At 34.9% G+C, this 27,282-nt stretch overlaps 1 protein-coding gene and 1 pseudogene across 1 annotated transcript; both read right to left on the minus strand.

The window, feature by feature from the left end:
• Window positions 1-1,063: 1,063 nt before the first annotated feature.
• LOC125840842 (probable WRKY transcription factor 14) lies at window positions 1,064-3,808 on the minus strand. Its single transcript, XM_049519811.1, has 3 exons — window positions 3,297-3,808; window positions 2,141-2,281; window positions 1,064-1,646 (listed from the first exon to the last, which is right to left on the minus strand). Exons 1-3 carry the CDS (start codon window positions 3,806-3,808, stop codon window positions 1,064-1,066), a joined length of 1,236 nt encoding a protein of 411 aa, XP_049375768.1.
• A 4,104-nt stretch (window positions 3,809-7,912) lies between these two features.
• Window positions 7,913-25,293, minus strand: LOC125840845 (receptor-like protein kinase FERONIA; annotated as a pseudogene).
• Between the last annotated feature and the right edge of the window lie 1,989 nt (window positions 25,294-27,282).

Here is a 27,282-nt window from a genome sequence, read left to right on the forward strand (position 1 = left end):
TTTGTGTCATATCTTAACGGTTAAATCGATAATGATCAATAACCAATAAATCGGTAATCCATAAATCAATATCTTAATGGTTCTTAACAGTTTAGCATGTCTACAAATCAATAACCAATAAATTAAATCGATGAACTTTAAAATCGAACCGAACTAATCGATAGGTAAAAGTGAAAAAGGAAGACCTTTTAATTTAAACATGATACAATAACCAAGCCAGACATAATTGTAACAATATTGGAATTAACAATCAGAAAGCTGAGGAACCTAAAAGCTTGCATTTGGACAGCACATCTGGAAGAAACCACCTTAAACGCTTTTGTCTTGTCAAAATACATGAGTTTAAGTTCCACTAATTTCCCTTCTTTTGTTAAATAAATAAAATAAACTGTAAAAAAGAATGAGTGAAGAGTTCAATTATTTTTCCCACTGAAAAAATGGGAGTCTTTATGAGCTATATCTGGTCATATCTGATCTGATGGATGTACTTGTTAGCTTTTAACTGTTCAAACCTTCTGTTCCTCACCTTTCTGTCCCATCCACTAATATTCCCAAAAGGAATGGCACTGGGCCCTGCTCCCAATCAACCAGCACTCCTTTACCCCCTCTTTTTTTTATTTAATCTCTTCACTGTTCTACTAAGTCAGAAGACAAGATTTTTTTGTTTTCAATCCGGTGTTCGGTAATTCGGATTCTCGCTCCCGGAAGTTTTACATGGCAGTAAAATGCTTTCTAACAAAGATGACTTTATATCCAAATGAACTTGAATTTGAGACTTTCTAGTTAAGAATAAATGAATACTTACCACTCTACCACAACCGTTGTTGGTGTCAGAAGATAAGATTATCAAAAGAGTACTTGTACAGTATGTAGCAATATTGAACCAAATAAAACAACCAACCCAAAAAAAGAAAAAAAAAAAGGAAAATTATGGCCAAGAGAATAATTAAACCCTCCTTACTTGGCTGATGCTTGAAGAAAATTAATTCTCACCTAAGAAACTTAGCATATGTACCAAGCGGAATTTAATTGGATTGTTTTTTCGTTTGTAGAAATCTTGTTATTATGTGTCGGGATTGTTGTTGTTGCTGGTGGTGGTGTTACCGTCTTTGCTCCAATCGTACATGTTGAATGATTCAATGTCCTTCTTCTGTCCCAATTCATTGATATCTCCTGAGAGAGTTTTGGCAAACAAAAGGTTTAGAGGGTCAGCTTCGAGTTCAACCAAATCTGCAAAGAAATCCTCATGACACTGGTTTGATGAGTCTGGTAACATTATTGGCTGATAACTGTCTTTAGAAAACTCCTCATCATCGCGCATTTCCACTAGTTGGTGATTATGGCGCACATCTTCTTCAGCCACCTCTTCTTTTACTTTTGGGTACGCCGAAATGTTATTGGTGGTCTCCTTTTGTTCATCTGTATCGGTTTGGGATTGAGGATTATTTGGTATAATAGTATTGTTGGTGTGTTTGGAATTATTAGGCTGAGACCTTGTTGATCCAGCAAGGGCATTTCTTTGAGTTGGCCATGGATGGTTATGTTCTGACGTGTAGGTGATCACTAACATGTTTGGGTCTGTCCTGCTCCTTTCCACTTGTTTCCTTGCTGAACATCCTTTGGAACTACTGCACCTATAGTAACCCCTGCATATTATTTTATTTTAACAACATGAAAATGCAAAAGTTAAATATTAGTACTACTTTATTTTTTCTCGGTAAATTGGTCCAATTTTCTATTTTGAAGGGGAACAAGTATACTTGCGTACATATTTGTCATATTTATATCCTTTCATTTTGGGTGTGCTCAAATAAACATTAAAATTTATATAAAACTAAATAAGTAGATACACGTGTTTTACATAGAGTATACTCTATAAATCAGTTCAAATGTGTCTCATGCGTAAAAACACGTGTGTTTACTTGTTCAACTTTGTACAAGTATAAGTATTTATTTGTGCTCACCTAAATATCAGTTAAAGCCAAAATTTAAAGTGCAACATGTATGTATTATGTCCAAAATGTTTTTGAGCATAACAATTGAATTTATCACATGAAGATAGTATCTCTTAATTAATTTTCCATGAAGAAGTTGTAGTTAAAAGGTTGAGAGTGCAGAAAATATATAGTGAGTGAGTGACCTTGGGTAAGGGGAGCCTTTGATTGGCTTCTGACCATACTTTCTCCAAGCCCATAAATCAGATGGAACTACTTCTCCCCCTTGCCGGCTGTTTGCTGGTGCTGCTGCTGGTATACACACCACTTTTTTCGCCTGACTCTTTCTGCAAATTAATAAACCCTAATACATAATATGTCCACGTGGGCACATATATACCTTTAAAATACACTATTAAATAGTTGAGGGGTAAAAGGTTCTGCCCAAAATTTGGAATTGTTACAACAATTTCAGTCAAAGTTCGAATATATTTCAGACTTTTTTCCCTTCTAAATTCTACAAAAACAAAGTTAAAAACATAAATTATTTATTCTGATAATATTTAATAACACATACATGATAGCTATTCATTTTTGCTCATGAACTTGTAAGCACATGTGCAAGCTCCGATCCATATCAACAATTAGTGTAATATTGTATCATAATCCTTCATTAATTAGTGTTTTTATCATTAATTGTCAAACTGCTGCTAACTGGAATCTATATGTTATGTTAAGTTCCTGAATCGATCATTCACAATCTATTGCTGCAATTTTAATAATGAATTTTATTTAGCTTATCTTTTCAATTCAACAACAACATGGCAACCGTTGACTCAAAATTTTAAAGGGTTAGGCGTGAGGTGCGTGAGACCTAAACATGTCAAATTTTAGAAGAAATTAAACCAAGATCGATTTGCAATTTATTTTGTTTTCTATTCTACTTGTGCTTTTTCACAAGAAGTAATCATGGAAAATACTTCTTTTCCATTTAGAAGCTGAAAATGATGGCCACAAATTAAAAAGAGATAAATAAGTTGAAAGTTAAGTCTTATGACTGAACAAGTAATTCTGTCTACTTTGATTGAAAAAAAAATATCATCCGGATTTCATGCAAATATAATCTTTTACTTTTCTTCAATTATATTGTTGAAATTAGTTCAGTAAAAGCTAAATTAATATACTATTTGCGTACATAATTAGTTTTCTATCTTTTTTCTCCTTGTTCATATAAAAAAAAATGCAACTCTCATAAAAATCTCTTAAAACTAGGCATCAACCATGTTGTCTTATGGTATTACATAAAATATACGAATTTTCAATTCAAGTGTATAGTATAGTAATGTAGAAGAATTTACTCACCTTCTTTTGATACCCGTATTTCTCGGAGATGAGATCTGTAAGGCAGAGTTTTCCATTAAGCAAGTTTTAGATGAATTAATATCATCATGATTACCAATAACATTATTTTGTACAACACACGCTGACATAGCCAACTTGTTTGTAGGAGAGATCTGAAGCATCCTTGAAAACATATTACCTCGTTTTCTCATCGAAGGAGACGAATCTCCGAAAACACTATTAGTGCTCTCGTTGTTATTATTATTATTATTATCTTCACTAGCTGCGGCCTGCAACATATCAAGATCATGGAAGAGCGGATCTCTCAAGTTACAAAACGGATCTCCAAAATCTTGAACAGATGTTGGTTGTTCAATTTGAGAAGAAGCCGAATAAGGAAACTGCCATCCTTCAGAAATAGGAGTAGGAATAGGAATAACAGTATTATTAGTTGATGATGACTCACCGGAAGTGGTATTATTTCCACCTCGGAATATATCAGCTAAATCACCTTGATAATTATTATTCTCCATCACTTTTTTGCGGCCTAGCTGCACATGTCTTACCTATATACAAATCTCTCTTTCAGCACCAAGCAGATTGTTGATTTGACTTTGATAGTCTATTAATTAGTTTGGTATGTTTTGCACCAAACAGACGTAAACAACATGCACTTAAAAGGCCAAAGAAGCAAAATATGAGAGAATATTGAAACAAATATCTTTGATTTCCTCTAAAATCTTCTTCTTTGGAAGAAAGCAAAAGATAGAGAGAGAAAAAATGGGTTTGATGGTTAGTATGAGAGAAAAGGAAAAAGGAGGTCGCTGACTTTTCACATAAAAGTGTTTATTTCTATACGCAACAAGTGGGGATAGAAAAAGAGAGTTTTAAAACAACTACTAAGTGTTAATTTATTATATTAATCAATTAGGGATTTGAGCTGATTCATTTTCTTCAATGTGTCATTCATCATGCGGATCAAATCAATGCCACTCTTTTTTTTCTTTTTTTTTTTTATATATCATATTTTAACTTATGTTCTCTCTCTTCTAAACATATTTACCCTACAATTTTTTTTTTTTCCTAAACTCTTTCTCTTTCTAGTTTTTAGCATCTCACACATAGTTTAGTTACTTTAATGTGATGATAAACGATTTGACAAAATTGTTCGAATGTACCTTAATCTATTACCCAATTTTCAACTATATATTTATTCATAATGAGAGTTATTATTCTCTTAGACTATTTTAAAGCTGAATTAATTATAGGTCAGAAGCATTTTAATAAATAATTCTTTTTTTTTTAAAAAAAGTTCCCTCTCTAGTCAATGAACATGGTCTCGAATATAATAGTAATAATTTATTATTATTATAATAATAATAATAATTATTATTATTATAATATTTCTCTTACTAAAATGATTTTATAGCGGACAGACCAATATTTATAATTAGTAATTTTAAACCACAAATTTTACAAATATTTCTTTTTAAAAAATATTTTTTAAGAGAAATATAATAATAATAATTATAATAAATTATTATAATAATAACAATTCCCTCTCCAGTCAATGAACATGGTCTCGAATATAATAATTATAATTACTATTACTATTACTGTATTTTTCTTAATAAAATGATTTTACAACGTGCAAACCAACATTTATAATTATTAATTTTAAATCATAAATTTTAAAAATATTTGTTTTTAATTTTTTTTATATCAAATCAAACTATATCACATAAATAAAAACAGAGTACATGGGTTGGGAAATTGATTAACGGCCTCTGGCCTTTGTAATAGCCTTATAGGGGATAAAATAAGATGACCATTCGTAAAATTGACTCCAAATTTTTTTTGTAAACTCTTCCCTCATATTAATTTTAAAAATATATGGAACCTTTTGTCAAACCTTTGAATGTACAAAAGTTTATTATACAGTAGAAATGTTTCGAGATAAATTTTATATTATTTACTATTATTGGCATCTCAAATATTAATTTTCAATCTCTAATTAAACATATGATATCAAATGAAATTTATTTGACTTTGTAAATGATGAATTAAACCATGGAAATTAAGAACTAATTTTATTATTAGAAAATATGACAAAAAGATACGTACAAACTTTTACTCAGTTTTCTTTCTGGACAGTTCTTTTTCAGTTTGAGATTGTATAAGAGATGATGCGTATGCTTAAACAAACGTGTAGGCTCACAATCAGATGTGAACCAAGGATTTGAAGATTTTAGGTGCACTAATATTTATTTTAGCTCAAATATGAGCTCTAAGATAACTTAAAATAAAAATAGTAAAATAATCAATCTAGCTGAATTCGATTCGAACCTAAGTTTGACGGGTGAATTCTCTAGTTTGTATCAATAGCACAATGGTATTTTTATGCATTTCATGGGTATACGGTTAATTATATCCTAATTTCTATCAGTTTCTCAAAAGATAGATATACATTTATATACATGATATTTTTCAAAGTTAACGGATACAGTGCTAGACTTATATAAGAGCAACTTTTTCCAAGAAAAAAAAAGAATGTAACAAAGTAAATATAGTCTGAAGCTAAATGAAAAGAAAAGAAAGAAATCGTTATCCTTAAAATTCTAAGTGGTGGAGAAATCATTTTAAATGAATATATGATATAATATAATTTTTTTCTCCAGAATATTTAAATATTATGTGATCGAAATTTAAACAGGCAAGTAGCCGCATTTCTCGGGTGACGCTTCTAAATGCATGTTATCGGGACAATTGCGTCCAAAGTTAGAATCTTGTCCATTCCATTCCTCCTATCTCCATTATATATAAATACAATCATTACAATACTTTATTTTCCCCTAATAAAAGAAAATCACAATACTCTTTAAATATACATTGGGTAAGAAATCTACATTCATATCATTAAACGGTAAGTTTTAATAAAATAAGGCCGAATGATCTGGGAGACTCTTGTATTTGATTTTGTTTGTAGTTGAACACTCCTACTCATTACTTTGTCAAATGAACACTTAAACTAGATGAAACTTTTTTTTTAAACCCTCTAACTATTGATCGAGCTTATGCGACATTAAAATGACTGAATTGGACAAGTGTGTCGCATTTTGAATCAATTGAATGAAATATTTTTTTTAAAAAACTCTCAAATTATAAGACAAAATCATAATAATAATAATAAAAATAATAAGAATAATAATAATAATAATAATAGTTTTTTTTTTTTTTAAAATAATCTCAAAATCTCCTCCTTTAACCAGATCCCACCCAGCCCACCGCCACTCCTCCTCTCTTCTTCTTCTTCTTCAGCCCAAGCCCCCACCCCACCCCCATCCTTTCTCTCTTCTTCTTCTTCAGCCTCAGCCCCCGCCCCAGCCCCGCCACCCCACCCCTTCCTTTTTCTTCTTCTTTGACGGACACTACACCCATCTTCATAATCATAAAAAAAGATTCAAAAAAAGCTTTTGCTAGAAAATATATCATTCACCATTTTTATATACTTAATTTTTTTAAATCTATTGCTTGAATTTACTCATACACATTTTTTTTTCAACTTGAAGTTTTCTTCATATCTCTTTTTACCAAATTAAAATAAATAGAACTCTAAAGCATGTGCAAGGGTTAACTACAATCTATTACATTACAATGACTAATAAATTTTTGTGATTGAGAAAATTTTTAGGTGTGAAGAAGATAAAAAATGGTGGTTTTTTTTATTTATGGGTGAGGGTTACGGTATGAGAACAAGAAGATGAAGTGGGAATAGGGGAAACGAGTACAATGAGAGAGAGAGAGAGATGCATTTAAAAAAAATATTTTTAAATATTTAATTTTTGAGTCATTAAAATAATAATAATAATAGTACTAATGATAATAATAATAATATTAATAACAACAACAACAACAACAATATGTGTCATTAAATAAATACGTGGAATTTCATATGTAAAATAAGTGTAATATACGCACACACATCGGATGAGAAAGGGGTTCAAAATATTGTGTTTCAATAAGTTTAAGGATTCAGCTGGCAAAGTCGTAAGTACAAGGTTCCAACTTACAAACGGAGTCAAGTACAATGACCTCCCAGGCCATTCCGCCATAAATTAATAATAACTCTTGATTTTTGGTCTTTTCTTTACTTTTAAAATATAAAGCAGGCACAAAAGCTTTACAATACAAACTAGAATCCAAAATTTCTAATTTATGAAATTCTGAATCATAATTTTTTTGTCTATTGAGTTTGAATAAATCATTTATACATATAAAATTAACTTGAGCCAAACCTATTGAATTATGTTGAACCCATAGTGATTATCATGTACTATGAAAAATGCGCCTGATACCTATGCTATTTAGCCATGGTTTCCATAACTAGGAAAAAATTAACCAAAAATAATAATATAATGAGCTCAACATTCTTAACAATCAGACATTCATTATGAACATTCAAAGTAGTCAATCCATCTCCGCCTGGTTCAAGCTGAGCATTTAGGCGAGCAATTTCTACATCTCTGTTTGCAAGTGTTACTTTCATTTCTTCCAATTCATGCTTCATTTTCTCATGTTTCACCCGCAACTCAGACACCTTGATCTTGTTCTCTGTCTTTCCCTCAACACACTTACACTTAATTAGTGTGTTCATCAAATGAAATGATACCTTCACCTTTATTCTTCTGAGATACTAATGCTAATTCCAGGCTTTTCACTACTTTATACACTGCAAGCCGTTCTTGTGGATGACCATAGAAGCATTTAGCAGAAATTCCTATAAACGCCTTTAGACAAGTTGATGAGATAGACCCCACCAGATTCTGATCAATAAGCTTATTAATTTTTCCTTCCTGGATGCATTGTTTGGCCCATGCTACAAGTCCATGTTGTTCCTCAGGTAGTCTCATATCGACTACCCGCCTTCCTAAGAGCAATTCAAATAGTACTACTCCAAAAGCATACACATCAGTTTTCCATGTCAATTTATTAGTCAGGAAGTACTCACGATCGAGGTACCCAAATGTGCCTTTGACTTGTGTACATATAACATGAGTAGTTGATTCATTTCCAGGCCCATGTTGGATAACCCAAAACTGAATTCTTACTTGCCTAGTTTTCATCTAACAGAATGTTTGAGCTTTTGATATCACGATGTATCACCCTATTTCGAGATGTATGAAGGAAATCCAGTCCACGTGTAGCACCTATAGCAATCTCAATCCTCCATTCCCAAGTGAGAGATGAGCTAATTCTGTCCATTTTGAAGAGATGATCAGTAAGTGATCCTCGAAGCATATAATCATAAACTAATACCATCTTATGACCTTCATTGCAGTAACCAATTAGGGATAGAAGGTTCTCATGGCAATGCGTAGATAACATTTTGATTTCCATCTAAAACTCATTCTCCCCCTGGATAGATCCTGGTTTCGATCGCTTAACTGCTACAGTGGTCTCTCCACTATCAATATCCCCTTTGTATACTGTGCCATATCCACTGCTACCAATGACAAAATGAGGACCTGTTAGTGAAAAATTACAAAATTACAAGATTACAATTGAAAATAAAATGAAGAAATAAAATCTCTTCAGGCTGAGGCACAAATACCTCGCTCTCTTTAAAGAGATTCAAGCCCACTGCAACAAATGGTTTTCACCGGTCCAGCAATAGTCCTTCTTGACTTGTCCCCTTCAGGATACAACAACCTAATCACAAAATATAACTCAACAACTCTGGACAAAAGTTGAGTCCAAAGCTTCACAAAAAGAACACCTCCCTTCAACTAATAAGAACTCTTTTTTTTGACTAACTTTTTCACTCTATATTTTTCTTGTGTCTAAACCAAATGAAGACCACCACTATTTATACTAGAAAAAGTCTTTCTAGCAATGAATATGAAGATAATGGTGTAGTAAATAGTGAAGGTGTTGACATGAGGTTTAAAGCCAGCACGTTACGGCCTTGTGCTATCGGTTTCATGAGTGCTTTGGAGAATAAGCCAATTCTCATAGGAAGCGACCTACTTCCATACTCACATAGGTGAAATCTGTCGATAGTGATCCTGGAAGTTTAACACTCCACCCATACGGGCTACAAATAATCATTAAGAATTTTATCAACTCAACATTCACAAATTACTACAGGAAACAATACACTTGCATCATAGGGAGGGAATAAAAAAAATAGTGCATTTTTTTTCACAACAAGTCATCATGTGATTAGTTTTTTCCCTTTGAACCTGGTTATATGATCTCTAGTCCCCAGGTTGGGTTTTCTCATATATGACTCAAGGATTTATAGGCTTCAATCCCATCCCCCTCGATGTGCTCCAAACCTTTTCTCTTGTGAAGGCCTTAGTTAGAGGATCTGCAAGATTATCACAAGATTTGACATAATCAACATTAATGGTATCATTTGTCAAATACGATCTTACAATACTGTGTTTCCTCCTTATAGATCTGGATTTACCGTTGTAATAATGGTTTTGAACTCTACCAATCGCAGCGGTGCTATCACAATGAATTAAAATAAGAGGAATTGGTTTTTCGAATAATAAATATCTCAACCAATTCACTTCCTCACTAGCTGAAGCTAAAACAATTAGTTCAGCCTCCATGGTAGAGTTAACAATTATAGTTTGCTTTTTTGATCTCCAACAAATAGCACGACCACCCAAAGTAAAGATATAACCAAAGGTAGAACATGAATCACCTGATAAGGTGTTCCAATCTGCATCAGAAAATCCTTCAAGTAGAGTAGGATATTTTTTTTATAGAACAAACCACAATTTTTTGTTCCAATTAAATATCTCATAACTCTTGTTATATCATGTCAATGTTCATTACCTGGCGTGCTTGTAAACCTACCAAGTACTCCTACTGCATATGCAATATTAGGCCTAGTGCAATCAGTCACATATCTCAAACTTTCGATTATGCTAGCATATTCCTTTTGATTTATTACATCATTTTCACTTTCAACAGGAAATAAGTTAACACTTGAATCAAAATGAGTATCAACATGCTTGCAATCATGAAAGTTATATTTTTTCAAATTTCTCTCAACATAATGTGACTGGTCAAGGAAAATTCCATCACATGTTCTTGTTATTTTTATTCCAAGAATAAAATCTGTCTCACCAAGATCTTTCATATCAAAATGGCTTCTAAGAATATTTTTAGTTTCATCAATATCACATTCATGTTAGAGCCAAAGATCAATAAATCATCAATATATAGGCAAATAATCACATGTGAATCATTCCAAGACTTATGATATATGCACTTATCACACTCATTTGTTTTAAAACTATTTTCAATCATGCATGAATCAAACTTTTCATGCCATTGCTTTGGTGCATGTTTCAAGTCATAAAGGGATTTAGAAAGTTTACATACTTTGCTTTCTTGGCCTGCTTTAGCAAAATACTCGGGTTGATCCATATAAATTTCCTCATTTAGGTCTCCATATAAAAGAGCAGTTTTTACATCCAATTTGGTGAATTTGTAAATAAAAAATTGCAGCCATAGAAATTAAAAGTCTTATGGATGTAATTCTTGTTACCGGAGAAAAAGTATCAAAAATTTCTAGGCCTTCTAGTTGCTTAAAACCTCTTGCAACTAGTCTAGCTTTATATTTATCAATAGATCCATCCGGTTTCAATTTTTTTTGTAAGACCCATTTGTAACCAATAGTTTTACAACCCAGTGGTAAATCAACTGTCACACCCCGAGCCTACACCCTGGGCGGGACTATCACTCGAGAACTATTGCTGGCCCCAAGCGAACCCTTGGACTGGCTAGACTCTTAGCGGAAGACTTACTCACATAAAATGTACTTAAATACAATCTTAAATAAACTGTCTGAGTAGATAAACTGAGAATGTTTAGAAATAAAATTCAACTTAGCCAAAATGGAAACTCAAGTCTTTAAATCAAACGACTTAAATATCAAGACTACAGAACTCATATCTAACTGTCTATGAAGCCTCTAGATACTAAGAGGGATGTCGGGACAAGACCCCTGATCATCCTAACAACTGAAATAACCAAAAGCAATAAAACAAAACATAACCAAAGGGATCCTACGGAAAGCAAAGAGGCTCACCAACTGACTCTGAGTGCTCGACTGGATCAACGAGGTGCTGGATGATGATCCTGATTACCTGTATTTGCATCATAAAATGATGCAGACCAAATGACATTAGTACATTGAATGTACGAGCATGCGAGAGGAATACTAAAACAAGACATAAACTTGAAAGGGGAACTGGAAGAACAAACCTGGTCTCAACTCATCTCAGTTGAACTCAGTTCAATATAAAGCATTACAATAAATGCAGTATAAAGAAAAGCTTTAAAACTTGGATAACAACTCTATGTATTTAGAAATACAATAGTAACTCTTTGTGTATGCAAGGATACAATGAAAACTCTGAATGTATATAAAATTACAATTAACTCTGTGTATATAAGAATAAAAAATACTTCTGTGGGAGTTTATCTAATCGACAACCATCACTTAAGAGCTATGTGATGATACAACGTTTTGCCTCATGCTACTAGGGTCGTCCTATACCTTGCCAGGGGTATAGAACCTGACTACTAAGTGGATCCACTAGTCTATGCTAAAAAACACTAAGGAATCATCTAAAAAGTATGACCCTTTTCTACCCATGATGGCTACATGTTTATGGGGGCTGTGAATTGTCTGAACTCTCCCCCATATCGGTGCTCAGTACTACTTCTAAAATATAATACTAGCTCTTATGTTTAAAAACATAACTTCTTTCTCTGGTTTGAGATAATTGCTCAAAACTTAGCTCAAAGGCTATCTTGGGAATCAAAGTTCCCTCTCTTTCTTAATTGTGAAAGCATTTACTCTTTTACTGAAAACTAGCTCAAAGGCTCCTTTGGAAATGTCAGTTTCCTTTCTTGTCTAAATGTGAAAACATTTTACTCTTTGGGAATACATAGTCCCGATATACTCTTTTGAAGAAATGAACTTCAATCTTTACTCTTTACTCAACTCAAAACTCAGTCTTAAAACAAAGTTAAAACATTTGCAAAAAACTTTTGGAAGACTCTATGAACTTCTCTTGACTTGACTCTTAACTTTCCTTGGATTTGAATTTATGGATTGTGATTTGTGATAGGAAAGATCTCATGATGTTTAGGAGTGTTTTTAGATAGTTAAACATGAGAAACGATCAATGAATCACTATCTGGAAGAAAGTCCGCGACGCAGAGATGCATTTAATTATTTTGTCACGAAATAAATTTCGATGCAGAAAGGTCCGTGACCGCGCCGCGACGCGGAGAGAAAATTTCCTATCCTGAGGAACAGGTTCGTGACGCGAACCTGTTACCAAGATTCGCCTAAGTTTTTCATTCTTCATTATCTAACCCCAAATTCGCCTAAACTCGATTCTTTTTCTAAAATTCTTTTTAGATTCAAATACCCAGTATATATGCACTAGAATCTAACTCAAACAACTCAAGGAAACAATACTATAACCTCAAGAAACTTCTCAATCTCAACCCAAATTCAAGAACAAGAGCAATTCAACAACACACATCAAGAACATTCAACTTCCAATCTTCTTAGAACGACTTCACGCTAAAATAAACATGTTTGGCATGTGGGTGAATGAACCCAACGTTATGAAAGTCTCACACGCCTCGTAGGATTGAATCCTTGGAGAAATTCACAACCAAAATCGCAAGAACTTGACGAATCTTGAACTTTTCTTCTCCTTTCTCCTCTTGAGTTCTTTTTCCAAAAATCCTAGTGTGTTTTGGTAAATGCGTAAACTGAACTAACTCTGTTTAGACCCCAATTAAACTTCTAAAAATGAAATAAATTAATTGGGTATGGAAAATACCATAATACCCTTCCAAAATCCGGTTTAGAGTTTGCTTATCTTGACAGCCCGACTTCCAATAGGCATATCTCCATCATAAGAACTCGAAATTGAGAAAATTCGGCCGCGTTAGAAGGATAATTCAAAGATATTTCCTACAGTATCTTGTACAACACCTAAATCATTGTGAGATAGGATTTATGGTCGTTTGAAGTTGACCAAAAACTCATACTTAACTTAACTTTGTCAAACTTTCCAAATTTGATTATTTTTCAAAAAATGGTTTCTTTCTAATTCTAAGTCTTTCTAGTAGCGGGGTGTTACAATATCTCTCCCTTGGGAACATTCGTCCTCGAATGAGATTACTCTTAGTAGGCTAAGGCGTAATATCTAACACCTAACTCAAACACCCAACAAGCAAAAAATACAATTACAACATGCCAACTTAAAATAAAAGCCAAGAAAAGGATTAGTACCTTAATTTGGAACTTCTCCAGATTCGAAGAGATGTGGGTATCTATTCTTCATATCCTCCTCACCTTCCCAAGTAGGTTCCTCAACAAATTGATTTCTCCACATAACTTTGACTGATGCTACCTCTTTTGTTCTCAACTTGCGAACTTGGCGATCTAGAATCTGAACAGGAATCTCCTCATAAGATAAGCTATCCTTGATACCAGTATCTTCAGTAGGTATGATAAGTGAAGGATCTCCCATGCACTTCTTCAACACAGAAATATAAAATACCAGATGGACCGCTGCTAACTCTTGTGGTAGCTCTAACTCATAAGGTACATTACCAATCCTCTTGGATATTCTGTAAGGACCAATATACTGGGGACTAAGCTTCTCATTCTTACAAAATCTCATAACACCCTTCATGGGTGAAACTTTCAAGTATACCCAATCATCTACTTCAAACTCTAACTCCTTCCTAACATTAGTGTAGGATTTCTGATGACTATGTGCTATTTTCAACCTCTCTTGAATAACTTTCACTTTTTCCATAGCATGATGAACGAAGTTTAGTCCTATCAACCCAGCTTCACCAACTTCAAATCATTCAATAGGAGCTTTGCATCTTCTCGATCTCTCATAAAGAGCTTTATAATGAGCCCTTTGGATGCTAGAGTGGTAATTATTGTTATAAACAAACTCAATGAGAGGTAAGTGATCATCCCAATTACCATTGAAATCAATCACACAAGCTCTCAACATATCTTCTAAAGTCTGGATAGTGCACTCTTCTTGACCATTTGTCTGAGGATAAAAAGTAGTACTCAAGTTCACCTTTGAACTCAAACCTTTCTGAAAAGATTTCCAGAACTGTGTAGTAAATTGTGCACCTCTATCTGATATAATCGAAACTGGGACTCCATGAAGTCTTACTAGAATGTATAACTTAGCATAATCCTCTGCTGAATGGGTAGTCTTTATCGGTAAAAAGTGGACTGATTTTGTCATTCTATCAACAATCACCCAAATAGAATCATGTTGCCTGCGAGATCTTGGTAAACCTTCTAATAAAATCCATATTGATCATCTCCCACTGCCATTTCAGAAGTTCTATATTCTGAGCCATACCATCGAGCCTTTGGTGCTCTACTTTAACTTGTTGACAATTCAGGCATTTAGCAACGAACTCAGCAATACCTTTCTTCATACCATTCCACCAATATGCCTCTCTCAAGTCACAATACATCTTTGTAGAAACTGGATGTATAGAATATCTGGAGCTATGAGCTTCCTCCATGATCCTCCTTGGAGTTCATCCACCCTTGGTACACATAACCTACCTTGGTACCTTAATACACCATCTCCCCCTTGTTCAAAAGCCATTACTTTTTGCTTATGAACATTTGCCTTCAATTCAAGCAAAGTAGGACTTGGTCTTGCTTTTCTTTCACTTCTTACACTAACGATGATTCAGCCTCATTCATCACCACTACTTCTCCTTCTGTGGAATCCATTAGTCGAACTTCTAATCGTGCAAGTCTATGCACATCTTTTGCTAACTCTTTCTTATCTTCCTCAAAATGGGAGGTGCTACCCATAGACAATCTACTCAAGGAATGAACAACAACATTAGCCTTACCTAGGTGATAAAGAATACTCATGTCATAATCTTTTAGTAACTCTAACCAACTTCTCTGTCTGAGATTAAGCTCTTTTTGACTAAACACACACTGAAGATTCTTGTGATCGGTGAACACATCCACATGAAGACCATAAAGATAGTGACGCCATATTTTCAAAGCAAATACTACGGCAACCAACTCTAGATCATGGGTTGGGTAATTCTGATCGTGAACCTTCAATTGTCTGGAGGCATAAGTTATAACTTTACCATTCTGCATCAACACACAACCCAAACCAACTCTGGACACATCACAATATACAATAAACCCTTGCGTACCGTCTGGTAAGATCAATACCGGGGCAGTAGTCAACCGTTTTTTTCAATTCCTGAAAGCTTTTCTCACAAGCTTCAGACCATTGAAACTTAACTGTCTTCTGAGTCAACTTGGTCAAAGGGGACGAAATATATAAAAACCCCTTTACGAACCTTCTATAATATCTAGCCAATCCCAAGAAACTCCTAATATTAGTTGGAGATGTGGGTCTAGGCCAATTTTGCACTGCCTCTATTTTCTGAGTGTCAAATTTAATTCCGTCACTGGAAATAATATGGCCTAAGAATGCCACAGACTCAAGCCAAAACTCACACTTAGAGAACTTGGCATACAACTCTCTATCTTTTAGAGTTTGGAGAACTATTCTAAAATGGCTAGCATGATCTTCCTCATTCCTCGAGATTAGTATGTCATCAATGAATATGATAACAAACATATCTAAATAAGGCTTGAATACTCTATTCATAAGGTCCATGAAAGTTGCAGGTACATTAGTTAAACCGAACGACCTGATCAGAAACTCATAATGACCATAACGGGTCCTGAAAGCTGTGTTTGGAATACCACATTCCCTTACTCTTAACTGATGGTAGCCAGATCTGAGGTCTATCTTAGAGAAACAAGTTGCACCCTGAAGTTGATCAAAGAGATCATCAATTCTCGGAAGAGGATACTTGTAACCTTGTTCAACTGACAGTAATCTATACACATTCTAAGAGAACCATCCTTCTTCCTCACAAAAAAGACCAGAGCGCCCCAAGGTGAGACACTTGGTCGAATAAAACCTTTCTCTAACAGATCTTTCAACTGCTCTTTTAACTCTTTTAACTCTACTAGTGCCATTCTATATGGCTGGATAGATATAAGACGAGTATCAAGAAAAATATCTATACCAAAGTCTATTTCTCTCTCAGGAGGGACTCCGGGAAGATCATCTGGAAAGACTTCTGGAAACTCTTTTACTACTGGAACTGACGAATAGGAGGTATCTCAACACTAAAGTCATTAACTCAGACTAAGTGATAGACACACCCCTTGGAAACTCACTTTCCCGTCTTAAGGTACAAAATAAAATGACCCTTAGGCACTGCTATACTCTTCCACTCTATAATTGGCTCATTAGGAAACTGGAACTTGACAACTCGAGTTCTACAATCAACTGAGGCATAATAGGCATGGAGCCAGTCCATACCAAGAATGATATCAAAATCTACCATGTCTAACTCAACTAAATCATCCATGAGGCTCTTGTGATTGACGGAAATGGTATAATCACGATAGACTTTCTTTGCTAGAATAGACTAACCAACATGTGTAGAAACACTGAAGGGCTCAATAAGTTTCTCAGGAAGGACATCAAAATTCATCGCAACATAGGGAGTTACAAAGGATAAACTTACTCTTGGATCTAGTAAAGAATAAACATTAAAGTTAAAGACTTGGATCATACCAGTGACAACATCTGGCGAGTCCTCTTGCTCTTGGCAACTAGTGATAGCATAAAGATTATTTGATCCTCCGCCTGACCCTGAGTAGCTCCTCTAGATGCATCTCTGTTTGGTAGAGCAATTGAAAAAGACTGGGTTTTATTTCCCCCTATTAGCGTTACCCTGCATGTTCTTAGGACACTCTCTCATAAAATGACCATTCTGACCACAGTTGAAGCAACCAGTAGAGCCATCATGACACATCCCTGAGTGGATCCTACCACACTTAGCACATGCAAGATGCTTACTACCCCTTTGTGCCATACTACCTTGAGAATGTGCAGGTCTAGCTCTGAAACCCTGTGAATTCTGACTATTGTACTCACCTTTATTCCTTGGTGTAAGTGCACTAGAAGATGATGGAGCAGGTCCCTTTTGTTTTTGTTGGAAGGATGACCGGTTGGCATTATTCTTCTGCTGCCCGGACTCATTCCCTGATATCTTAGCCCTCTTATTCTTAAACTCTTCTCTATCCCTCAGCTTGTCCTCCTCAACTTGTTGCACATGGATCATTAGCTTTGCTATGTCCATATCCCCTATCACCATAGCTGTCTTGCCTTCCTTGCTTGACAAGCGAGACAACCTATCAATGAATAAACTCATCATGCTCCTTATGTCAGCAACCATCTCCGGAGCATAGCGTGAAAGTTGGGTGAACTTCAGATTGTACTCATGAACGCTTAAAGAATCCTACTTAAGAGTGAGAAACTCTCGTGCATTTAATTCTCTCAGTTCTCGGGGAAAGAAACGCCCCAAGAAGGCTTCCTCAAAACAAGCCCAACTCACAAATGGTGCACCCTCAACTCGATTCTTCTTCCATTGATCAAAACAGATTCTAGCGACACCCTTTAGTTGGTATGCAACTAATTCCACTCTCTCAGTATCTGTGACATGCATGATCTCATAAACCTTCTGAAGCTCCTCAATGAAGTTCTCCGGATCCTCAGTGATGCTTGAACCAGTGAAGCTCGGAGGATTCATCCTTAAGAATTCATGGATCCTTGAAGTATCAACCCCTTCCTATCGATTCTCTCTCTGTCCAACTTGATTGGTCACAACTTGACTTAACATCCGGATAGCTTCATGGAATTCAACATTGGTGACCTCTCATTGGTGACCTCTCATTGGGGTTGCACTTCTGGTGCATTAGGTACCCATTGCTCCTGTGGTTCAACATTCCTTCTAGTGGGACGACCTCTGACAGCTCTTCGTGGAGGCATGATATGAAGGACACGTTCAAGCACGAGTTAGAAAGAAACTTCATAGAGATTAACTCTATCGCACGAAATGAATCTAAAAGAAGTGAGATGGTTCCTAAATGTTACAGCCTTCTAAGTATAGATGTGGCGTACTTCACAACGATAACAAGGATTCTATAGACATGGCTTCATAGACTCCCTTGGACTCTTGAACTCTGATACCAAATTTGTCATTCCTCGAGCCTACACCCTGGGCGGGACGACACTCGAGAACCATTGATGGCCCCAAGCGAACTCTTTGCTTGGCTAGACTCTTAGTAGAAGACTTACTCACAGAAAATGTACTTAAATACAATCTTCAATAAACTGTCTAAATAGATAAATTGAGAATGTTTAGAAAATAACATTCAACTTAGCCAAAATGGAAACTCAAGTCTTTAAATCAAACAACTGAAATATCAACACTAAAAAACTCATATCTAATTGTCTATGAAGCCTCTAGATACTAAGAGGGATGTCAGGACAATACCCCCGATCATCCTAAAAACTGAAATAACCAAAAGTAATAAAACAAAACATAATCAAAGGGTTCCTCCGAAAAGCAAGGAGGCTCACCAACTAACTCTGAGTGCTCGACTGGATCAACGAGACACTGGATGATGATCCTAATTACCTATATTTGCATCATAAAATGATGCAGGCCAAATGACATCAGTACATTGAATATACAAGCATGCGAGAGGAATACTTAAACAAGACATAAAATTGAAAGGGGAACTTAAAGAACAAACTTGGTCTCAACTCATCTCAACTTAACTCATTTCAATATAAAGCAGTATAATAAATGTAGTATAAAGAAAAGCTTTAAAACATGGACAACAACTCTGTGTACTTAGAAATACAATAGTAACTCTGTGTGTATGCAAGGATACAATGAAAACTCTGAATGTATATGAAAATACAATTAACTCTTTGTATATAAGAATACAAAATACTTCTGTGGGAGTTTTTCTAACCGACAACCATCACTTAAGAGCTATGTAATGATACAACATCTTGCCTCACGCTGCCAGGGTACTTGCCAGGGGTATAGAACCTGACTACTAAGTGGATCCACTAGTCTATGCTAAAAAGCACTAAGGAGTCATCTAAAAAGTATGACCCTTTTCTACCCATGATGGCTACATGGTTTATGGGGGCTGGGAGTTGTCTGAACTCTCCCCATATCGGTGCTCAATGCTACTCCCAAAATATAATACTAGCTCTTATGTTTAAAAACATAACTTCTTTCTATGGTTTGAGATAATTGCTCAAAACTTAGCTCAAAGGCTATCTTGGGAATCAAAGTTCCCTCTCTTGCTTAATTGTGAAAGCATTTACTCTTTACTGAAAACTAGCTCAAAGGCTCCTTTGGAAATCTCAGTTTCCTTTCTTGTTTAAATGTGAAAACATTTTACTCTTTTGGTCATAGTCCCGATATACTCTTTTGAAGAAATGAACTTCAATCTTTATTCTTTACTCAACTCAAAACTCAGTCTTAAAACAAAGTTAAAATATTTGCAAAAGACTTTTGGAAGACTCTATGAACTTCTCTTGGCTTGACTCTTAACTTTCCTTGGATTTGAATTTATGGATTGTGATTTGTGATAGGAAAGATCTCATGATGTTTAGGAGTGTTTTTAGATAGTTAAACATGAGAAACGATCAAGAAATTACTGTCTGGAAGCTAGTACGCGACGTGGAGATGCATTTAAATATTTGGTCGCAAAATAAATTTCGAGGCAGAAGGGTCTGTGACCGCTCCGGACGCGGAGAGAAAATTTCCATCCTGAAGGAACAGGTCCGCGTCGCAGACTTGGTACCCAGATTCTCCCGATTTTTTACTTTTTCATTTTCTAACCCCAAATTCACCTAAACTCGGTTCTTTTTCTCAAATTATCTTTAGATTTAGATACCCAGTATATATGCACAATAATATAACTCAAACAACTCAAAGAAACAACACTATAACCTCAAGAAACTTCTCAATCTCAACCCAAATTCAAGAACGAGAGCAATTCAAGAACATACATCAAAAACATTCAAACTTCAAATCTTCTTAGAACGACTTCACGCTGAAATAAACATGTTTGGCACGTGGGTGAATGAACCCAACGTTATGAAAGTCTCACTTACCTCGTAGGATTGAATCCTTTGGGAAATCCACAACCAAAATCGCAAGAACTTGACTAATCTTGAACTTTTCTTCTCCTTTCTCCTTTGGAGTTCTTTCTCCAAAAACCCTAGCATGTTTTGAAATGCGTAAACTGAAATAACTCAGTTTAGACACCCAATTAAACTTCTAAAAACGAAATAAATTAATTGGGTATGGAAAAGACCATAATACCCTTCCAAAATCCGGTTTAGACTTTCCTTATCTAGACAACCCGACTTCCAATGGGCATATCTCCCTCATACAAACTCGAAATTGAGCAAACTCGGAGGTGTTGGAAAGATAATTCAAATATATTTCCTACGGTATCTTGTAGCACACCTAAATCATCCTGATCTAGGAGTTATGGTTGTTTGAAGTTGACCCAAAACTCATACTTAACTTAACTTTGTCAAACTTTCCAAATTTGATTATTTTCCAAAAACAGTTTCTTTCTAATTCTATATCTTTCTAGTAGCGGGGTGTTACATCAACTAACTTCCAAGTTTTATTAGAAATCAGTGATTCCATTTCATCATTTACAGTCTCTTTCCAAAAATTGGAGTCATGTGAAGATAAAACTTTTTTCAAAGTGAGGGGGTCATCTCCAACATTAAACACAAAAAAAACAGGACCAAAATCTTTTTCTACTCTAGCTATTTTACTTCTTCTTAACTCAAAATCATCAATTTCTTTATTTTTCAAAGTAGAAGTAGAAGAACTAGGTAGTGACAAAATATATTGTTCAATCCTTTGACCTCCACTATTTTTAGAATCAAAAGGGAATTTATTTTCATGAAAATAACATCACCGGATTCAATTATAACATTATCTTCAAGATTAAAAAATCTATAGGTTTTACTATTTGAAGCATAACCAAGAAAAGCACAAGTAGTAACTTTCTTACCCAACTTTGTAAAATTGGGATCCATTAGCCTCACAAAAGCTAGACAACCCCAAACTCTTAGATATCCCAAAGTTGGCTTGTAACCTTTCCACAATTCAAAAGGTGTCAATTTAGACTTTTTATGAGGCACTGGATTCAACACATAACAAGTAGTCAAAGTAGCTTCACCCCAAAAATTTAAAGGTGCATGTGACTCAATACGCATGACATTAGTCAATTCAACCAAAGTTGTACTTTTCCTTTCCGCTACACCATTAGATGAAGGAGAATAAGGAAGAGTAGTTTCATGAATTATTCCTAATGATCTAACAAAAGAATTAAACTCATTTGACTCATATTAACGGCCTCTATCACTTCTAATCCTTTTTATTTTCTTCCAAATTGATTTTCAACCTCATGGGGAGAAGTTTTAAATTTTTCAAAAGCATCACTTTTATTTTTCATCAAGTAAACATATGTAAACTTAGAAAAATCATCAATTAAAGTGATAAAATACCTATTACCTCCACGAGTTAAAATTCCACCAAGTTCACAAATATCAGTATGAACTAATTCTAAAAAATCAATTTTTTTCTTTCAACTTGGAAATGAGGCCGTTTAGTGATTTTGGCTTTACTACAAGGCTCACATTTTTCAAAATTCTTTTTAACCATTGGGATTAATCCTAAACTACTCATGATTCCAACATAACGATCATTAATATGACACAAACGAGCATGCCAAAAATTAGTAGAAAAAACATATAAATAGAAGTATAGGTTTTATTCATTTCAACATTCAATTTGAACATCCCATCACAAACATACCCCTTTCCCACAAAAATACCCTTTTTCACAATTACATACTGATCCGATTCAATAATCTGTTTAAAGCCTGTTTTATTAAGAAGAAATATAGACATAAAATTTTTTCTCATGGAAGGAGTATACAATACATCTTTCAAAGTTAATACCCTTCCAGAAGTAAAACCCAATTCGATATCTCCTGTTTCAAGCACTTGAGTTGTGTGGGAATCACCAAGCATGATGGTTTTGGGCTCTTCAAAATGAGTATATTTTTTAAACCAATCTTTGTCATAACAGACATGACGGTTTGCACCAGAATCAGCCCACCATCCATCAATATTCTCAACCATGTTTATGTCGGTAATCACCACCACAAAAGGTTCTTCGGTAACGTTTTCCTAAAGTTAGGACCATGTTTTCGGAATCTGCAAAATCGAGCAATATGCCCACTCTTGCCATAAATAAAGCACGGTCCCTTATCTTGAACTTGTTGATTTTGTGCTTGGTTATTTTCACCATTATTTTTCTTGGGAGGTCTACCATTATTTTTCTTGAGTTTTTTCTTCTTAGGCTTCAAAGAAGTATTTTTGTGAGATTCAGGAGTAGCATTATTTGAAGTAATTAAATTTACCTTCGTTGTGATGTTTCTCTCTTCTGTTGTAAAAGTGCATCTTGGCCCCTTGCCTCTTCTTCCATGCGGATTTTCATTATCAAGGTTTCAAGAGAAGTTTTCTTTTGTTTGTGGCACATAGTTTTTTGAAATTCCTTCCAAGAAGGTGGAATTTTATCTACTATGCCACAAACAATAAGGTTATCTCCAATTTTAACCTCCTCGGACCTGAGCTCTCCAACAATCATTATAAAGTCTGGAGCTTGGTCTACCACTGATTTGTTGTCCACCATTTGGAAATGAAAAAATCTACTAACCGCATATTTTTTCGCTCCATCCTCTGCAATGCTTTCCAAATTTTCTTTGCACTAGAGTAATTTTTATCATAATAATCATAAAAATTATCAGATAGACAATTAAGAATATAAATAAACTCTTATAGGAATCACCATCGTACTTTTCCACTTTTTCTAGATGAGAAATAGTTTCATCATCATTCATAAAGTTGATGTCAACTTCATTAGGATTCTTCTCAATTAACACGTAAGAACCATTGAAAATACTTAAGTAAAAAAGTACTTTACCCTTTCATCTCTTGAAATGGTTACCATTGAATCAAAATGGCTTGTTAAGGTCTCCCATCTTGACATCCGTGGTTTTTTCAATTGTAGCCATTATGAATCTCCTTAAAATTGTTAGTGAAAAATTACAAAATAACAGAATTACAAGATTACAATTGAAAATAAAATGAAGAAATAAAATCTCTTCAGGCTGAGGCGCGGATATATCGCTCTCTTTAAGGAGATTCAAGCCCACTGCATCAAATGATTTTCACTGGTCCAGTAGTAGTCCTTCTTGACTCGTCCCCTCCAGGATACAACAACCTAATCACAAAATATAACTCAACACTTCTGGACAAGAGTTAAGTCCAAAGCTCCACAAAAAAAAACACCTCTCTTCAACTAATAAGAACTCTCTTTTTTGACTAACTATTTCACTCTATATTTTTCTTGTGTCTAAACCAAATGAAGACCACCACTATTTATACTAGAAAAAGTCTTTCTAGCAATGAATAGGAAGATAATGGTGTAGTAAATAGTGAAGAGATAAATGGCCTAGAGGTTACATATGTTACAAGGTATTATTGAGGAATAAAGAATGAAATAAAGTGAAATTTCGATGGCAAAGTAATGGTCTTGGAAGACCACGTTCTGGCAGTTAGCAAATGTCTAGGTAGTAACCAAAGGCAATAAAGCCTAAAGAGCATTTACACCACAAAAGAGTAATTAGGACACCTGCCTCCAACATTCTAATTCTAATGCAACAATGAATTGAGAAAGGAATGACTTAGAGACAAATTGTCAATGTGACAAAGCAATGTGGATTTTATAATATTCAAATGTACACACACTAACATGATCAAAATTGTTCGTTGATCTTTCCATCTCATCCAGTGAAAATTGATGAAACTGATGCTCTTCTGAAGATATTCCATTGTTCGTCTTGCAAGACTTTATCTCTGCATTAATCAAAGTGACTATAAGTGTCAGTACAGTTGCAATTTTATTCTTTGTAGAAAATGGCACAAATTGCTCTGGTGTTGAACTGCTAACAGGATGTGCAGTGCTCACACTGCCAAGATTGTTGTCAGGGTTGCTTATCTTGAAGACTTCTAGCCCATTCAAGATGGCGTCAGTATGTTTACTGATTTTAGAAAACTTTGGCTGCAAAACTATAGAAAGGTTATGCTTCCCTTCCCTTATATCACACTCCATAATGGCAACATAGTCCCTGTATATAGAAATCACATCAGCTTCATCTTCAGCATTCTGATTTTTTATGACAATAGTGAAATTCCTTTGGCCTTCATCTGTCATCATAGGTTCAATTTCACAAAAGTGGAGCCTAACAAGGTATCTGAATCCCAAATCAAGTGGACTGTTCCATGTGAGATTACAGACATTCGAATGACAGTGCGCACCCACTGACCTGGCCGTTTGGTAAACTTTTTTCGGTGCAATGTGAGTTGTTGCTGAGGATGTATATCTGTTCGAGATGGTAGGAATGTTATGCTTAACATTTCACTTTCTTGTACATTGATGCAAAATTCCTTTTATGAAATAGGTGATGCCCGCAGCAAGGGTAGGTATGAAGTCACAGTTTTGACAGTAAAAATGGCATTGGACTTGTAGAAACCTCTGAAAGAAGCTGGTTTGAAGTGCAAGCGTCCCGGTTTCACGGAGGTAAACTGATGGTGAGACGTTCAAGCTGACTTATAAGGAACTGAATCCGACAAGCCAGCTACTCTTGACTTTATAGACTTTCCAGTTAACCAACCGTAGCAATGAGGAAGTGAAACTTGCATCTCTAATCCATACTCGTCCATCTGGTGCCGCATGATATGGCAACAGTTTCGTGAATATTAGTGGCAGTAGATATGATAATGAACATACTACACAATAAAAGAATGAATAGATGAGAGAGCAACATGTTCAGTTGTGAGCACTGGTTGTTTGTGGGATAAATAAACAAGTTGTAGCGGAATAGTCTGCCTACCATCAAAGAAATTGCACTAGTACTCAGTCTTGACTTGAAGTCTTGGAGTAGGCCAAGGTGCACTTGTATTCTTAGAGAAAAGTCAGTCCACAGGCATTAACTAAATTAAACTCAATTATCCCATCTTTTCCGCTATAATAGTGGAGGGTATCTTTGTAAATAATTTTTTTATGCAATACATGGTATTTTTAATGCATCAAACCAAACAATACATAAAAATAATTTATGTATAATTAACATAAGCATGACTAATGCAAGCATTACTAATACACTCTATTTTGCATTATTTTTATACAATCTACCAAACAACTCCTTAAATAAAAATTGATACCACATGTATTCATTGGCGAAGGTAGAATTTTCACTAAGAGAGTTCAATATCTACCATATATACGTAAAGATTTAACCTTGCTTATGAAATGCCAAAACCTCCATTTACACATAGACAAGAAACAAGAAGTAGTATATATGATTGAAGGCCTGGTACAAAATGATACATATCAACAATTGTTTTCTGGCTTTTACCCTTCCCATCTAACCTCCTGACTCTCTCTAATATGAAAATCGAAATTACAACCTCAGAGAAGAACAACCTTAGACAATATACATAGTTTAGCTATTTTGACCAGTACTAGTCTACGCTAACAACAGTGAATTTCATACGGTTTGTATTTCTACATGATCTGAAGGTCTGAGATTGAGCAGAGACTTAACATTAATTGCAAACAAGAAATTTAAGTTTCTTTTCAAACTTTAACCTGAACATGCAGTACTAGCAATCAGATAAGTAGAGATTAAACAATAAAAGTATATTTATTGATTTGAATATATGAAACAATTTCACTTCCATATATATATTTGTGTAATCAAAACTGCCTATATATTTTTGACAAGAATTAGACTAAGAAACCAACTCAGATAGCCATCCCTGGTTTTCTCCCATAAACTTATCAAAATCACCTAATTCATCTATTAATAAGCACTCGTCGTTGTTTAAAACACCAGTGAATGTATGCTCAACGTGATAATGTGATGATGCACTATCTACTGTCTCTTCAACATTCTGCACTTGCTCTTCGTGATATGTTGACAACTGCTCAGGAACAACAAATTCAACATTATTATTTCCTTCATTCATTATAGCACTACTTCCTTGAACCATTGGAAACGTGACGATTAGCTGAGAAAGTTGATAATCGATAGGCCACTGGGGTTGTGTTTTCATTTCGTTCATCAACTCATCATCACATCCAGATTCAATATTTTGCATTGGCTTCACCATATGTAAAAATGAAAAAGGAGATACAAAATATTTTCTACTTCTTGATGATTGTTGGGGACACTGTACATTCTGTTATATAGAGATTTGTTGTGCTATTTTGTACCTAACTACGAAACCTGTCATCTTGTTATTTGTTGACTTGAATAACAAGCATAGTGAAGGAATATTCTAATTCTACTTCTAGATCATTCTATTCTATGTACACGTATAGAGAGGAAAAATAGTATCCTAGGCAGATTTTGTTAATGGATCAATCCAGATCAGTATGTTGTGACCCATTCTTTTTATGGGCCATGTGTTATAGCCCATGCTCTTTTTGACTTGAGGTTGACTTGGAGAAGTGCCCAGATGACTTTATTTGTAACGAAGGAAACAAATATGTCTTCTTGATCATCTTTTATCCTTGATATTTCTTCAACTGTGAAAATGTGTCACTATAGAAACCAATATTGTCAACACCCTCCCTCAAGTTGGAGGGGGCGGATTGAACTCCCAACTTGCCCACAGAAGAGAATGGAGAGGCTTAGGAAGTGGTTTGGTGAATAGGTCCGCAAAAGAGAGAGATATTAGACCGGCGATGAACTGTTGGGGGACGAAGTGACAGTTGATTTCGACATGCTTCGTCCATTCATGAAAGACAGGATTTCTGGCAATATGAATGGTTGTTTGTCTATCGAAGTGTAAAGGGACCGAAAGAGAAATTGGAACAG

The sequence above is a fragment of the Solanum verrucosum genome, unplaced genomic scaffold (genome assembly GCF_900185275.1).
Source record: "Solanum verrucosum unplaced genomic scaffold, falcon-dt-bn FXZP01000194.1, whole genome shotgun sequence".
NCBI lineage: Eukaryota > Viridiplantae > Streptophyta > Magnoliopsida > Solanales > Solanaceae > Solanum > Solanum verrucosum.